Here is a 17,796-nt window from a genome sequence, read left to right as displayed (position 1 = left end):
GATTAAAGCGTTAATATACCTTGTTGCCCCCTCACTAATATGCACTAGATATAAGGCTGAAATTCCACGGCCAGTGCGCCAAAAAATAAAGAATATTAAATAAACAAAAAATTCGATCTTATCCCAAAGGAAGGCGATTTTGGGTCAAATATTGCGGAAATAGTGATAGAGATTTTCTAGATTTCTGCAATTCCTCATTTTATTTTGGCAAAAATTGTGTTTATGCAGAAATTGTGGTCGACCTTCTCTCATCGCACTTGCCAATAGCTTACCCCCAACCGAGTACATCCCCTAAAGACACAAATTTTAGTTAGCACGTTCGGCTTCATCTTCCCACTGAGATCATCTTCAAACTCTTTGTTGTTTCTTATGAATACCATCAATTGTCAGATTTCCGTAAATGATCTTAATTAATGCACTGTTCACAAACATATCAGTTTAAAATATAAACACATATGTATGTAAGTATATCCACTATTCTTATATTACATATATATGTATGCTTTTACCAATTGCTTTCAGCCCGAAAGACAATAAGTGGTGACTATGAAAGTTTCCATTTAATTAGCCAGTCATGTGTGAGTTTTGCATTCATTTGCATATTTAATTCTGCCGAACACTCATCATGATGACTGTAAATCAGGCTTATTTACATACATGCATATATTTGTATTCTTAGCCCGATTTCTGCCTCTCATTTGGGTCAGCAGTCAGCGGCGCTACTTTGATATTTTATGGGTTAATGGGCTAACGACAGTAAGCTTTCAATCTATGATGATGATAAGGAAAGCAAAAGCAACATTATACAATTATTAACTTTATCAATTATTACAGATATATGTTACTTACATAAATAGTTGTTGTCGTAATTGCTGGGGAAAATATTAGAGGGTAGGAGAAAGACAAATACTTCCAATACATTCAATTTTAGTAGACACAAGCAAAACTACAATTAAGAGAGGGTTTTAATATTTTCCTAACTGAGAGAACTTCCATCTCCTTATGATTTTTATATCCCTATATCATTGTGTGCCTATTTTTTTAAATGAAATAAACTCTCCTTCTTTCAAATCTAATTTATTCCTTGTTAGTTCTCTGGCTATGATTGGCGATGTATTTTAAACAAAGTCAGCTAATAATAATAATTTTCTTATTAAATTTATTGCAAAACTTCGTCTCTACATGTCGCGGTTTCGTCACTGCATAGTCGGTCAGCCGTCAACGACAATATTGATTTAGTTTTTATTGACGCCTAATGACCGTCATTTCAAGTTGAGATCTTATCATTTTTCCATTGAAAAATATGCCATTAATCGCATTGACATTTGTGGCACATGCATCAATTAAATTATTTTAAACGACTCAAAGAAATGAAAAAAAAAACTAACAGAATCTCTGGAAAAATTAGCGGAAAATTTGTAATTCCTAAAAACACGAGTTCATAGAATCAAAACCAATACTGATTAGGAATAAAAAAAAATCATTTCTAAGAACTTTTAATGGAAAAGGAACTTATATTTCAGTGCAGAAGTGAAGAACTGTTTATGTTTTTTTACAAAGCCGAAGTAAAAAAAAACAATACAATAGAGTCATTGAACTAAATAAATCAAGAATAAAAGAGCCTATAAATATTACAAAATTTTCTAATAACTAATCCGGCAATTCCTGAAATAAAAGTGAGAAAACCCAATCATTATCTTAAAATAGCATTTGTTGCTACGAGCAGGGGCCATGACATAAGCGTTAAATAAACATTGAGCATAATTTGTGTTCGCAATTTTAGTGCCACTCGTACTAATAGCAAATACATTTGCAGTAGTACTCGTACATAGCAGCCATAATCTACAAATAAACCTCAACATGGCTTATCTATCTGGTCTGGTCAAGTGCTTCATTTGGAGCGAACGACCGCTATCACCAACGCTTTCATATTTTCTTGACGTCGGTGGGAATTCGCATTTGGTGCGACGTGCGAAAAATGTCATTGGCACTTGAGGCGGAAATGCAATTTCAGATTAGCGGGCGATTGCACTTTATATGGCGCCAACAAAGCGAACGATATCGAAAGTACAAACGCACACTATACTCGGATATCAATAAAAGGAAATAAGTGATGGCCAAATGAATCATATGCAATTGCATAAAAGTACTATAAAAAAAACCCATCAACTTGATTAGTATATACTAATTAAAAGTTACAACAATATTTAAGCAAATGCCAGACTTAAGAAAAGCTAATTCCAAAAATATTTTTAAAGTGGAGAAATTCAGTTCTTACAAAGCTTTTTTAAATTTCCGATTCCACGTTCTCTAGCTCATAATCTTCAGCGCAACACGCCTCCAGATCCAGCGCAGCGGGAACTTACAACGCGTTTCAGCGCAGTTTCGCGAAGCCCATGTTGCTGCCACTCATTTGTGGTCGCTTTGAGACAGCTGGCAACAAACCACAACTGAGGTGACACCCGCAAAAATGCACACACTTTTAATCAATGACTAAAACCAAAGGCCTTGTCCAGTGGCTTAATTGAAGGACACATCCTCCTAACTTTGCTTCTCTTCAGTGGCCGGATGCCTGTATTCTCTTTACATTCAAAAACGATATTAGCAGATCCTGCTCTATAATACCGCTAAGGCAAACAACTAAGTATTTTTGCTCACTTGAGATTGTTTTCATGAGTGGGAATGGCTTACAGATAAGCCTAGTCGATTACCAGACATTGAGTCTAAAACGAATACTAGGGGCTTAATGCACTTCAATGCAGCTCTGCAGGTGTTTTATTTGCTTAATACAGCCCCAATTATTATTTAAAACTATTATTAAAGTCTTTCTCACCATTCACATTTTCTCTTCCCTCGTTGCAGGCTGTGAAACAATTTATTGATCTCTGCAACAATCTGGGCACAACATGGACCTCCACACCAACTGCAACAACAACAGCGGCCGCAGCAGGACCTTCCTCGAACAACACACAGTTTGCAACAACAACAACACAAGCAGCAGCAGCAGCAACAACAACAGTCGCTGCCGGAAGTCCAAATTCTCCGCCCATTAGGCGAAACATTTCACACAGCACGGCTGTTAAGTTCTTGTATGCCCGAAAATTTGATGTTGAGCGGGCGGTTTCGCTTTATGAGCAACATGAACAGATACGCCAAAAGGAATATCTATTTAATATTAACCCGGATGTGGAACCGTTGCGTTCTGAGCTTCAAACTGGCAAATTTACAATACTGGTACGTCTATAATTGCGAATACACAGAAGTGGTGTTTATAAATCTCAAATTTAAATTGCTTCAATTGAAGAGCGGGTTATCTATTTAGGGAATTAAACTTTGTATCTCCAGACACAGGCAGAAGCAAAACGATAAATTTTAGACCGATTAAGCTTATTTTTAAGCCATTTTGTACTCAATGTGAATGTGAATCAATCGCAGAAGTAAAATAGAGACAAAATTTGTCCAGAATTCCCTAATAATAAAGGGGAAAACATTCTACAAGTCTGTTCGCTTTGGGCCGCAGATTATGAGTAGGTTATTTAGATTAGTCAGTGGGTTTATTATTTGTCGTTATTCACAATTGATAATATCATAAAAAGTAACTGGATCAAGCAATAGTCTTGAGGGTCTCTGAGGGCTAAGCGAATGCAGGTAAGCAAGAGGGATAGCCAGCAGGGACGGCTTTTAAGGCTAAGCAAGCAAGAAACCACAGCGAGATAAGCATGACCGCTCCAGCTGCAAGCTGCCTACTAGAGTCGGTGCGTATCTTTCACGAATAGAAAGATTGGATAGTTTTAGGAGTTTTTCCAATTTTTTAAACTATATAGTATTTGTTGGTCAGATTTCTTCGTGCTTTTTTAAGTACGAGCACAACAAGGACCACCTCTTTACAAATTATTATTGTTCAATAATAACGCACCATGCTTTATTTTTAACTATATTGGCATTTTTATTGTTCTTATATATCCCAGGATATATAGGATTGGATAGTTTCAAGGGTTTCCCAATTTTTAAGTATAATTGTTGGTCGGGTTTTTTGTGCCTTTTTGATTAAACCCGATCACGAATTTAGAGTTCCAAGAAGCGAAACAATAATTTATTTATCATTGTTAAAAGATAACGCAATATTCAACTTTTAAATCCATATATATTACTTTTTTTCTTGTTTTGTATTATATCTTTTACAGCCTGCGCGCACATTAAGTGGCGCCGCTATTGCGCTCTTCACAGCCAATCGTCACAGTCCATTGAGCGTATCGCATACGACCACATTGCAGGGTATTGTCTATCAGTTGGACTGCGCCCTGCAAAATCCGGAGACGCAGAAGGCTGGACTGGTCTTTATATACGATATGAGTGGCTCAAAGTATTCAAATTTCGATTACGATTTGTCGCAGAAGATTCTGACTTTATTGAAGGTGAGTGTGAAATTCCATTGCATACCTTTAGGCCGCTCAGAAAAGTTCAAATGTATTGTAAATTAACGATTAAAGTGCATATCTGTATATTTAGGAAAATATGAATTATGCTGAACAAAAATTAATTTTAGTTATTGTTTTAAAACAAGGGACTGAAACTAATTAAAGCATTCATGTGGGGCGCTCATCATTGCAGTTGTTTAAAAGGAATATACTTTGCTGCAATCTCTAGATCTATTCATTATCCTTTCCATAAAGAAGTTACGTACAATGAAGTTTTTAAAATCTACATGCCATCCTTCCCACAAGAAGGCAGCCTCTCAACTTGCCTACACAAAACACGCGCCGCAACTTAACACCTTCTACTTCAAAGTGTCGTGTCAGTTGAGATACTTCCTGGCTGAGTTGGGTGTGTCTGTGTGTATCTGTGTGTGTGAGTTCATTGTCAGCAGCTACTGAGGCTATTTAATATTACTTACAATGGATACAGTCGCACTTCTGTAAAACGAATTGCAAACAACGGAGTTCATTATCAATTACAAGTATAATTCAAAACAATTTTATTCATGCCCCACAATTTGCCACTAATGTTGGCAAGGGAGAAGGAAAATCTTTAATAAATGCACAGATCTGTGTTTATTTTTGACTGAGCGTGTGTGTGCATGTTTTGTGTGTCAAGTGGGCTTTGGGCGTTTTCAGCAATGTGGAAACCATTTCTTGTTTCCCTTGTAGTCTGCTCCCTCTCTTTTTCTTCGTGCTCTTCTAGTCGTTGCACAAAATTATGTTTCATTTCGTTGCGTTTTCATGTCATGCGTCAAATTTGGCATTCCTCCATTGTGGGCCATATTTAGGCCATGTACAGGTTCAGCTCGATGTACTAGAGAGCTGCATGAGTGCAGCACCTTTGAGTCATTTGAAGAAATTTGAATGAATGAACGCATAGTTTCATTCTTATGGTTAAATGGCTTTATTAGTTAATTCCATGTGAGCATTGTAATTTCCAATTGTTGAACAACAAACCCAATATTAGCATTTCATGGGCGGCTAGAAACATTTCGTATTGCCCTCGTAATATAATGTGCTCCCCTTCTGCCGTAGCATATGAGTGCATCCATGCAGACCTCTAATACATACTATAAAACAGTACTATAGTATGTGTGACCCATTTCAATTTGTTAGATATTTTTATTAGACATGCGTCGCTGGGACGCAGCTCCATAAATGAACGCACACTCTGCCTGCCATTCGTTCGTTCGTTCCCTCGCCCATAACGCAGTTACTTTCTTGATTTCTCACTGATAATACACCAATTGAGTTGTTACCAAATCCATGCACTTACTACCTATGTATATTCGTATGTATATTTGTGGACATAACCAGGTCGAGACAAATTGACATGTCTGGGTTATATTGTACCTACAGATGCGTTTTAGTTCTATCAAAAATGTATGAATTGGTCCTTTACTATGTTTCAATTATTTTGTTTCATTATGTTCTTAATGAACTAAGGTGTAAACCATAAAGATATAGCGATAACTTCAGTCCATAAAAACATGTTTGAAATTGTCTAACCAAAGTTTCATTATTTTGGGCATTAGCGGTGTTTCATCTGTAGGTCTCGTAACGCATCTAAAGACCGACAATTAGTATTGTACATGATTTTGAATCTTTTGCTCAATACTTTGCAAAAACCCAAATCAGTGGAATTTTTTCGCTGGCATGTGGCAGCAAATCCTTATTAGCACATACTTATAGCTGTCGATCCACGGTATCCTTAAACCAAAATACATCCGTATACATCAAAAAAATGTATATACATTATGCAAATTTAGATGATCAAACTACTACTACGTATTATTTTGAATTGAACCGTACTATACTCGGCGATTGTGGGTTGTAATAATTTTTTAATTCGTCAGCATTTGTGTTTGGTCAGCCTAGGGCTTGGGTACACTGAATTAAAAATATATTTTGATTGATGCCTTTTGAGCGGGAAACTAAGCCGCGACGCTTAACCGCAATAGATTCATAAACCCATACTGCAAACAAAAAACGACGATTTTCTTAACGATATTTTATAGACAGCTCATCAGAATCGAATGTTGTTTAAATATTTGAGGAACATATGGAATAGAAATAATTCTCCATCAGCTTGACGTGTCCAGTGTTCGTGTTTTGTGGGCCTTTAGAGCAACCCCTTGCGTCACATTAAGTGGCAGCAAGTGGGTCAGGTTTTGGAACGCGAACGCGATATCAATGCACCACCTGCCGTATTGTTGAGTCCCATATGTGGACACAACAGTCACGTGCCTTGTATATATGCATGTATGTGTGTGTATGCACATGTATGTGGTATGAAACGCGCTCAAATTTATGACAAACACGCAAAGTCTGAACAAAACATAGCTCGGATATCCTTACTGCAGCGTGGAGCGCGTGGGGGCTGGCCAAGGACTCTGAGCCATGCGCCCACGCCAGGAAGTAGTTGAGCATAATCAGCTGCTGCTGCCTGTAAGGGAAGTACAATGGTCAACGAGCCAAGTCGAGTCGAGCCTAGCCTAAATATAAACAGCCCACATTTGTCTGCGTAACAATTGCGCCCACACACACACATACATATGTGTGTGTACACATTTTTTCAATGCGGCCTTTATCGCCGCAACTCCTCAGATTTGTTTGTGATTGTTGCGTGACTATGCCGCAAATACAGTGTACATTCCATAAGACGAAACTCACAATGTTACTAATGTTACTAAAAAATACTCAACTTTTAGGCTTCAATTCCCATTTTCCACTTCACATTTTCAAGCATTTCTTTGAGTTGAATCAAATCAATCAAATTTTTCAAATTCACACATAAACTGCATTCTACTATAGAGTTCCCAAGTGTTTCTGTTTCAAAATGATCTAATTAGTTAATCACTCATGATACTATCGATATAACTTCCTTTCCATTAAAGTCCCTCCCTAAGCTCGCACAATTGGACCGATTTTGCCGTTCCACAAAAGTCCTGTAAAATCCATCGCAAGATAATAAAAAAATCGATTTTCAGAAGTCAAGTTTCCTAAAAATTTGTGCTTTAATACCTTTCGACTGACCAGATTAAAAGGTAAAATTTAATGTGAACTGCTTATGGAATCTACTTATGAATTACTACGTGCCTTTTAGGTTCGAAATTAAACTTTAAGTTCGAACAGGGGCTCAATTGCAGACTCTACAGCAGCGGTGGGCACGAAATTTTAGTTTGGGAGTCCTACAACAACATCTACAACAAAAACTACCGTTTGGGTTATGAGAACATCATAAACTGTGAGCAAAAAATTAGGAAAAAAAAGTACACCGAAAAAAATTTTGATCACATTTATGAACATTCATTTAATAATTTTTCGAAGTTTATTTCCTCTTCACTTAAAGCAATTCGTAATAAATCTGATAAATTTATGTCACTTAATTTATTCCTATAAACATTTTTAATATATCTCAATCTCGGAAATATTAATTTCATTAGCCATTGTTCAGTTTTAAATCAAATATAAGTAAGATTATAAGTAAATAACTTGACGAAAATCATAAAAGTTTTACTGAAACACTATAATTTATAATTTGTCAATACACTTTTAATGTCAGTGCATAAGTGACCGTCAGTGGGTATCGCAAATCGATCATCAGTACACACACTGTGTGTATTTTGTTATTGCATCGATCTACTTGTGCGTCTGGCTGGCGACAACACTGCGTGTATTTTGTTATTGTAAGTTTGCTCGAGATCGGTACTTTGCTTGTGCGTCTGGCTGTCGCCAGTTACCAAAACATAACGGAAAGAACCCTGGGAGCCCAAAGAGCCACTATGTGCCCACCGCTGCTCTACAGCTCTAGTATTTGAAATGCAGCTTGAAATGCGGTTCCAAATCAGCACCTTACGAATCTGATTCTAAGGATATGCATGATATGTATGTACATACATACATACATATATACATACTTATTGAAGGTGTAGAGTACATAGGGGCGTGAGCGTAGGCGTCAGAGTTATCTTCTGCTCAACTATGCATACGCTATAAGTATTAACTAAAACGTATATTTGAATATGCCACGCTTACAACCAGCAGCTACAGCAACACAACAACAACACCAACAACAGGTAGCTGCCTCATCCGCTTGTTTTACATTTTATTACGTTTTTACGTTATAAACGCTTTCGCCTCTGCGGCAGCGCAGCAACAATGACAAAACAAATACAAATTGTACGTATACTCTTAAATATGTCTGTATTGAAGGTGTATGTACATACATACATACATATATACATGTATGGCGCTTAGTTATATAGCTGTTGCTGTTGTTCTTGTTGCTGTTGCTGCTGTTCTAAAAACGAATTGCGTCTTAGTAAGTTTGATTTGCGCCAGCTTCTTAAAATTCGTGGAATTACTTTGCCACTCACACAGACACACACTAATGCGCACATAGTATGTAAATGGATTGTATGTATGTGTGTGTGTGTACTCGTATGCGTCCGTGTTGTGATGCTACTGTTATTTCTTTATGTTGCTATTGTTGTTGCCTTATGTTGACACAATTTCTATGCCTGCTGCGGCAATAAACCAAATGTGTGGGTAGTAATTATGCACAAACACACACACACACACACACACAAATACATACATACACACATTATGTACACAAGTATGTGAGCTTGTAAATATACATACATATAATATTTATATAAGTACATATGTGCCGGCCACTCATAATTTGTTCTTTCAAACCCTTGCAGAAAATGCTCCAACGTTAAGTACACCCACAGTCCAGTTTAGTATCTACAGTATAACCTCAATAGTCCACACAATAAGTGTTCGGGCATAGAAAATACTACAAAACTAAAAATAACAAACATTATGCAGACACATTTTTTATTACAAATGTATTTGAACTTGCAATCATCCGTCAAGTGATTTTCAACAAATTTTGTATCATGTAGCACTTCTAGATTGTGCTTCAGCGAGTCCAACCAATATCTTATTGACTAACAGCTAAGATAAGTGCAGATTATACAAATCAGTGTGCTAGGTCCGGAATATGAGATCTCTTCAGACGAACTTTATTCTCAAGGCTCAATTGTGGAACTAAAAACCGATGCATACATATTTTTGAAAGAATGGCACAGCCATATGTACGAGTATGTGTTAATTGCAGATATAGCTTTAGATTGGAAAATTTTTGATTTAAAAAAAAACTAGCAAAGTTTCCGAAATACTATAAATGCAATGAAAATAAACAAACTATTCGATAAAGCTACTGTTCGACATACAGAGTCTCCAATAAGAATGGAATGGATGTCCGAACTATCGAGATTATACTTTATATACATTTATATATATACATATATATACATATATTTATTAAAGCTTGTGTGTAAAAATCTGTATTTTTATACTCTGTACATGAAATGTACAAGAGTATATTAGGTTTGCGGGAGCTGAAAAATGTAACAGGCAGAAGGAGGCGTGGCAGACCCCACAAAGTATATATATTATTGATCAGCGTGACAAGACGAGTCGATCTAGCCCTGTCTGTCTGTCTGTCCGTCTGTCCGTCTGTCCGTCCGTATGAACACCTGGATCTCAGAGACTATAAGAGATAGAGACACCAAATTTTGCACGAAGATGCGTTATGTGTATATTCTATACGAGTTTGTTTTATTTTTTTGATTTTCCCCCCCACTTCCCCCCTATGGGGGATTTCCCGATTTTCAATTCGTATAATCGCCTATATCTCGGAGACTATAAAACCTAGGCACACCAAATTTTAGTCCAAGATGCCTTGTGTGAATACGCAGAAAATGTATATTTTGGAATTTCCCTCCCTCCCCCCTCTCCCCCGCAAATGCGATTTTCTCTAACTCCCGTAATTCTTGGAATTTCGAACTAAAATTTTGCAAATACCCCCAGTTAGTAATTATGTGTCCGTATGCCAAGTTTCACTATGATAGACCGATTTACCAAGAAGTTATAGCCATAAATATATTTGCTGCTGCAGCGCTGCTGCAGCGCTGCTCAAGCGCTGCCCGCGGCTGTTGTTGATGTTGCTGTTTGGTTGACTGCGAAAATGCTTACACAGACACGAATTGATGCGCATAGGCATACATACACTCACACAGACGCAATTGCTATGTAAATGTGCAATTATACACCCTTTACGTGAGTTCGAATACCGAGAGAGGTAAAATCGATCCAATTTTTTTTTTATTTATTTTTTTTTTTATTTTTTATAATTATTGTAAACATATGTACAGAGTATTTCAAAGTCGGGACACCCGACTTTAGCTTTTTTACTTGTTTTTAATCCACGTATGTACTTACAACATTTCAAAATCAAAACCCCAAAAAAGTCAACAATAAATTGAGGTACGTCGCAAGAGTCGCTGCTGCTTCCGCCGTCGCTCCATTGTTTTTGCGTGGGCGCTCGCTGCTAGTTCGAGAGCATGCGTGTGTGTTTGTGTGCGTGTGTGTGTGTGGAAACGAATCGGAGAGCGAAAGCAACAAAGTGTGCTCGGAAGCAGGCAGTGAAATTCCGCTGTTGTTGGTGCTGCTTTTGCTGCTGTCATTATTCATATTTGCTTGTGCTGCTTGTATGGACACACTGGTTGTAAGTGGTTGAAAAATAAATTGAATATATTTTACTCGTGACTAGTTATAAAGTGGTAGATTTACCACTATTGGCATAATAGCGCACCTAGTCAACTTTTCTTACTTATAATTTCAATTATTTTTAATATGCAACAAAAATTTCAGGAAAACCCGACCACACAATACCACCGACCACACACATCCAAAAATAAATGATTTGAATTGGTTTTATAAATTATTCATAGCTCAAAGCTGCCATAGGCCTTTCTTACAACTATGTACATATATGAATGTACGGATTACAAGATAAATATTTAAAAAAAAGCACTATTCAAAACCAAAACCAGCCACATTTTTTCAATAAATATATATTAATTATAATATACATACTGAAAATAATTTGGCAGATCAAAAAAGATCTAATCGCTTAGAGTCAAAAAAAGGTCCACTTATGACATCTTTGTTTTGCCGGGATTCAATTGAAAGAGCTAGTAAGCTCTAGTACATATTCCACTCCAAATATATATCATCTAAAAAAATTAAAATTTATTGATGTATAAACAGTCCTTAAAAACAAGATAACAATAATAATATTCATTGAAATTCATGACACTTTTATTTGATAAAGAAAACTCATCTATAATTTGTTGCGCTGCAAATGTAAAAAATGATAAAGATGTTAAATAATCTATTTTCCGTTTGACTAACATAACTTCACAACTAATTCAAGACATCGTTTTGTTCAGAAATACACAATGTTAATTTCATCTCTTTCCACTGAGGGTTAAATTGGATCACCATGAAATGCAATCATGTACCACTGTGCCGCTCTCTTTTTGTTTGTGCCATGTGCATCGCTACAGGGTGACTCGACGTATGCGCAACTGCGTAGCATTACGCATACGCAGCGTTGCACATCTCGGCTGTTTAACCAAATGCATAATTTAAAGAGAAGAAGAAGCATAATAAAAAGAAATACACGAGGCCATCCAATTGTAATGCAACTGCGTTGCTTAAATCAACTGTTTGTAAAATATTTACATACGCAGACACACACACACATACATACATATATGTATGTACATATACTTGTATACATGTATTTATATTGTTTGCACTTCACACATTTTAGTGACAGCGGCTGCGATCAGAACAGCTGCCGTTGCTGACACACACAGGTAGAGAGAGAGACAGAGAGATAAAAATAGAGAGACGAAGACATGAGCTCCCCTGTAGTACTGAGTGGGTCAGTTGGCTCGGTCATTAGAGGTCGATACGGGCGAACTCAAAAATGATACATTTGTTAACAAAAGGACGATTCTAAAGCGGTCGAATATAAATAAGAACTTTAAACTAAACTAAGCAAACAAAAATGCACAATTAGAACGCAGCTTGACGATACAAAAAAAAATGATCATGCCGTTGGCTCCAATTCCTAAATAGAAATATTAAACATATGAAATAAATTATCCTTATGTTGTAGTTTTGAGCTCTTAAGACCGTAAATTTTTCGTAGAATAATTGAAACCAATAATTTACTGAACTTTTCCTTCTAAGCGTTTTGGCACGAATCGTTATATTATTATATAAAATAAAATTTCACATGTGGAAAATTATAATGAATAAAGCAAAGGCAACAAATAATAATAATATTTCAGGTATTAATTTCAATATCAATGTATAGGAACTGATATTGGGGTTCCATAAATTTACTAAATTTATGAAAAACTATTCGCCAAATCAAGTTCAAACAATTTATGTGAACAGACCTGAATACGTATTCTACACTTGCAAACAGTCGTCGCTTTGGTATCAAAAACTGACCGGCGAAAAACAATAGCAAGCCTATAACAAGTATTTACTGGGCTTGCGGCTTACAGAGGGTCGACTAGCCGACATTGTGCAGTCGCCTGCTACTACAGAGTCACTCTCACTTTTTGGCTTAGTTTGTTGCGCCGCGCGCTCTCTCAGCAGCGGCTCTCACGTACGCGCGCGCAAATGCCAACAACAGTGGCCTATTGTTGTTGCTGTTGTTTGCTTGCTCACTGACTGGCTGGCTTGTGGCTATCTTTCACTTTATTAACTAATTCAGTTGACGAGTTCTAGTCGAACGTAATAGATTGATTATAAAGACGACGTGCGTGAGTGCGTGCGTCTTTTTATTTGTTGTTTTTTATTGCCTACCGCCTACCCAAAGCATTATTCTTGCTGATACCGAATGTGAATAAAAAAGTTCGTAGTTAAAACTAATTTAAGAAAGCAAAGAAGAAAAACGAATAATAATAATAAAAAAAACGTGCGTTTCCGCTGCCTTTATCTGAACCGCGTGTGTATTTATATTTTGTTGTTACATACTTTGTTATTTGTTAACCCTCGTAACGCAAAATATCTTATTATTAGGAATGCAAGTTAAACGTTATGGCTCGCTGCGTTTTGGGCTATCTTTATGTTAAAAATATTGTTATTTTTAGTGCACAAGCAGCAAACACACACACGCATTGATTGAGGAGGCAAAAAAAATTCAGTTGACTTAAATATTTAAAATATTTTTTTTGATTTCTCGTGATATTTTTGAACAACTTTCGTATGCATCTGCCACTGACATTGACGCAAATGTTTAGTCATAAAAATGTTGTGTTGCTTTTGTAGCAATTGTGTTTGACCTTAAATCAAAATCAACATAAAAAATGAAATGTAAATGCCGGCGCAGTTTTCTGTGTCAGAGCCGCCAGGTCGCTCAGTGGTTATAGGTGGCTGTTGTTGATGACGTTCGTCAAACAAATTATGCACCATTATTTACAACATTGTTTATTAAATACAAACAACAACAGCAACAAACAAACAAACAGCACAATTTGTTCGACACGAAAACGGAAAACGTGTTCAATTATTTTCAAACATGTTTGTGTTTCCGCATTACAAGATTCTAAAAACGTGCGCCAAATGCATACATGCATATACCTATACATATGTACATATTGCATGCTTGTATGTAAATACACCCGCTGTGATTTACAAGTGGTTCTAATGAAAAACAGCTGTGTTGATTCATTTAATGCAGCACAGAACAAACCTCACTCATTCAATATTGATCAATGATAGATAACTGTATGTGCCGATTGAATGGAAACGACTGAAATCAATGAAAACCGTTTTAGCGGGGAAAATATCTATTGCTAAAACGTCTTGTCAGCAATATGCTATATTATCTCAACTTAAATGATTTATCTACATTGCAAGAGTTTTCAATTTTGTTGACATTGTGTTATCTCGCAAAATATTAGAAAATCCCTACCTCATTTCTATAATGGGACCAATTTGAAATCAATTCAAATTAAATTGGCAATTTAAGCAGCCGTGGCAACACTGTTCACTTTTTGTACACTCCAGGAAAGCCAGCCACCCACCCATCCATCCACCACACATTAGAGAGGAACTCTATTTCAGCTGCTTACGGCATTTGACAGTCCGAATGTCAACAAAAGCCGATCAAATGCAACCGTGGGTTGCCAATGCGGCCAATCAACAAACCACCCTCTAGTGCAGTTTCGTTCTGCTTCTAGCGTTACCTGTAAGGACGACTTGCAACAAAAACAAAAACAATACCATCACAACCTCAATGCGAAGCGACATTTGTGAAATCTGTTGCGGACTCTCTCGCTAATACTCTCTCGCCGTGTGCGCGAGTTTAGCATAGTTTTGTATCAGAAGCAACCCTGTCCTGTCCGTCAACAGGGAACAGGGAATTGTTGCTGTTGTTGTTGGCAACAAGCGCTGTTTACTTCTGGCCAAAGGGTGAAGCAGTCGCCAACTGTGATGCCAAACACTCGCAAAAATAAATTCATTGAAAGGCTCGGAAATAGCTAATATTATTAAGGATGCTCAAATGGGACTTGCGTGCAAAAAATGCATTTTCATTTCATTTATATTTCATAACATTATTAAAATGAAAACAAAGAAACTTCAATTTTATTAGCTTGAGGGTTAATTTATGGGCGTTTGTTTTGAAATTAATTATTATTTAGATTTGTGATAACATTTGTTTACAAATTCATTGCGCAAGAATTGAAAAGTTTTTTAAATGGAACCCATACTCTACGAGTTTGAAAAATCGCAGCAGTGATTTTTCGATCTATACAAAACAAACAGTTAAATTTGGCTATTAAAGGCTTGAAAGAAGGACAGATCTGTCATTTAAAAAAGGCCACATTGGCATTCCTGAGACCGTGTGTTAGGTCTGTTAGAATGGGAGAGTGTGAGAGAGCGCGAGAATGATTGTGCCTTGATAGCCATGGTGGTGGTGGAGATGGTGGTGGTGGTACCTATTGGTGGTGGTGGCTCCGGCGCTGAGAGCGCGACTGCGCAGATCGTCCGGCTGAAAACGCAACGCTCAGCGTTCAAAGGCGAGCGTCGCCAAAAACACAGAAAGAAGTCCCGACAGACGCAGACGTAGTTCAGCTTTCAGCTTTTGACGACGCGCAAAGCAAAGTAAATCAACAAAAAAAAAGATATATATATATATGTACCCACATACATATATATATGTATGGATAGAAAATATAAATCTGTCGGGGAAAATTTCAACAAAATATAACATTAAACAAAAATTGCTAAAAGCGTCAACACTGAACGTTTGAACGGTTTGTCACATTTATTTTTTGTGTTTTGCGTTGCATCTTTAACGGTTGTTTTTTCTATTTTTTTATGTGTTCATGTGCCGCAATTGCTCACCAGCGGGCGGAAAAGTGGAAAGTGAAATTGCATGGGTGAAAATTTTGTAAAGCTCATTTTTTCACGCCTGCCATTGCAAGTGTGTGGCCTGAAAAGTATCTATGGGATGCACAAAAACAGCTGCAAGCCCTTCACATTTGTAACTGACTTCGTCAATGAGCCATATTTGAGTGACTTTTTTTTATCATATTTGTTGAATCTTATATTTTTTTATAGTTCTCCTTTGAAGTATCTACAAGTGATCCAACTGATCCAACCGCCTGTCTATGTACATACATGTACTATACGATATATGTAGATATGCGTGTTTATTTGCCATTTCATTTGCATTGTGTAATGTGACAAACTGCTTTAAATTACCGCTCACACAGTGTACCTAGGTGTAATTATATTTATACAGGCAGCAGCAGCAGTAGCAACAAAAACAACAACAACAACTTCCATAACTAACAACATTGAAAACGGCCAAAAGTTATATAAAACAACAAGCAACAGCAACGAAATAATGCCAATTGAAATTGCACAAAATTAGCGTAAAGTCGCAGTCGTAGTCGTTGTCGATCCAATCTGATCCGATCCGATCCATTCGTGGGTGTCGTCGTCGTCGTCGTCGTAGTCGTAGTCGCCATCGCCCCCCTACGTTGCCCTCAATTGTTGCCAATACGGTGTGTGTTTGTGTGTGCCTCGCATTTAGCATTTAATTGTGCGAAATTCAGCAAATCAACATCAAAAACAACGTCAATACAACAATATCAACAATTTAAATAATTACTCAACAAAATTAGTGAAATACAAAAAACAGTTGCTGCACTTTTATCATCGCCATCATTAACAGGTACAACACCACTAATTCCAGACAATTCCCATTATATAGAATACATAGTACATACTTGTATGTATGCAAGTAATACCAAATTGCCAAATCATTCAACACCCAAACATGACAGAAACATTTCAGACTCGTTATACCTACATAGTTGTATAGTACACACAAGTACATGGAAAAAACAACTTATAGAAGAGATGTGAATAGAAGTTAAAACTACAGATGACCAGAAAAATCAATATGCTGGAATTAAACACTCAATTAGTTATGCATTTCACTTAGAAGAATTCCCGTTCCAATTATGTTCTTAATAGAGCTCAAAACTAAACGGCATCAGAAATTGTGGCGACATATGTACACGTAGGGCTGATTATTTAATTAACTTGCACACAAAAGTACTATCCTCGCACTCTCAGATTCAATTTAGATTTTTATTGGTTATTATGCGAAATCGTCATCTCATTGAGTTCTCTTCATACTGGAGAAATCAATGAAAACCCGACATTTGTGCACCAAAAACGAGGGTCGATCGAATAGTACCAATCACGCATCTTGTAACTTGTACAGCTGGTACCCATAGATAAAAAGATGTTAATTTTACATTTGTTAAAAAATTACTTAAATCATAATTAAAAATGAAAACCACTCCTTGGTTTCTATGCAATAAATTTATGTAGAATGGCGATTTGAGATTTGATTCTTGAAATTAAAGTCGAATCACTGCTGCCTCTGCTAAAATGATTAAATGTGGGCATTCGACCGTCTGTCCGTCCATCCGTCTGTATGAACATCGAGAACTTTTCAACCATAACAGCTTGGGACACCAAATTTGGCATGCATACTTGTCTTATTCATAGGCACAGCAAGTTTATTAAAAGCCATTTGTAGCCTCATTATTTTATGTAGCATAGGAACGATCGGTTGAGAAATCATTCTCAATCGGATAATTTTTTTTAAGTATCTTAAAAAGATTTGTTATTTGACAGTTTTTTACGCAAAATCGCTGGACTATGTCTTATAGCTACCATTGGAAAATGTAAAAATCTGTTTCAATACCAAAAAAGAATTTTCCGTACACTCACTACATTCTGAAAATCACAAATGGTTTTCTAGAGAGTTTATTGCTTTTACGTAACTTTTTTGAAGCGATTCCATAGGGAAGTAGAAACTAAAACAACTATTTAGCTTCTCTTCGGA

At 36.7% G+C, this 17,796-nt stretch overlaps 1 protein-coding gene across 3 annotated transcripts in view; it reads left to right on the top strand.

Annotated features, from left to right (window-relative positions):
- The window catches only part of LOC115633289 (tyrosine-protein phosphatase non-receptor type 9), a 60,962-nt gene that overhangs the window by 29,803 nt on the left and 13,363 nt on the right, over positions 1-17,796 (top strand). For all 3 annotated transcript variants that reach the window (XM_030530700.1, XM_030530698.1, XM_030530699.1), the window contains exons 2-3: positions 2,863-3,234; positions 4,185-4,415. In XM_030530700.1, coding sequence (XP_030386560.1) covers positions 2,863-3,234; positions 4,185-4,415 — 603 coding nt within the window. The remainder of the gene's footprint in view (positions 1-2,862; positions 3,235-4,184; positions 4,416-17,796) is intronic.

The sequence above is a fragment of the Scaptodrosophila lebanonensis genome, unplaced genomic scaffold (assembly GCF_003285725.1).
Source record: "Scaptodrosophila lebanonensis strain 11010-0011.00,11010-0021.00 unplaced genomic scaffold, SlebRS2 tig00001418-arrow-arrow-pilon, whole genome shotgun sequence".
Taxonomy (NCBI): Eukaryota; Metazoa; Arthropoda; class Insecta; order Diptera; family Drosophilidae; genus Scaptodrosophila; species Scaptodrosophila lebanonensis.
Note: the sequence above shows the minus strand (reverse complement) of the source record. Positions and strands in the feature narration are given on the sequence as shown.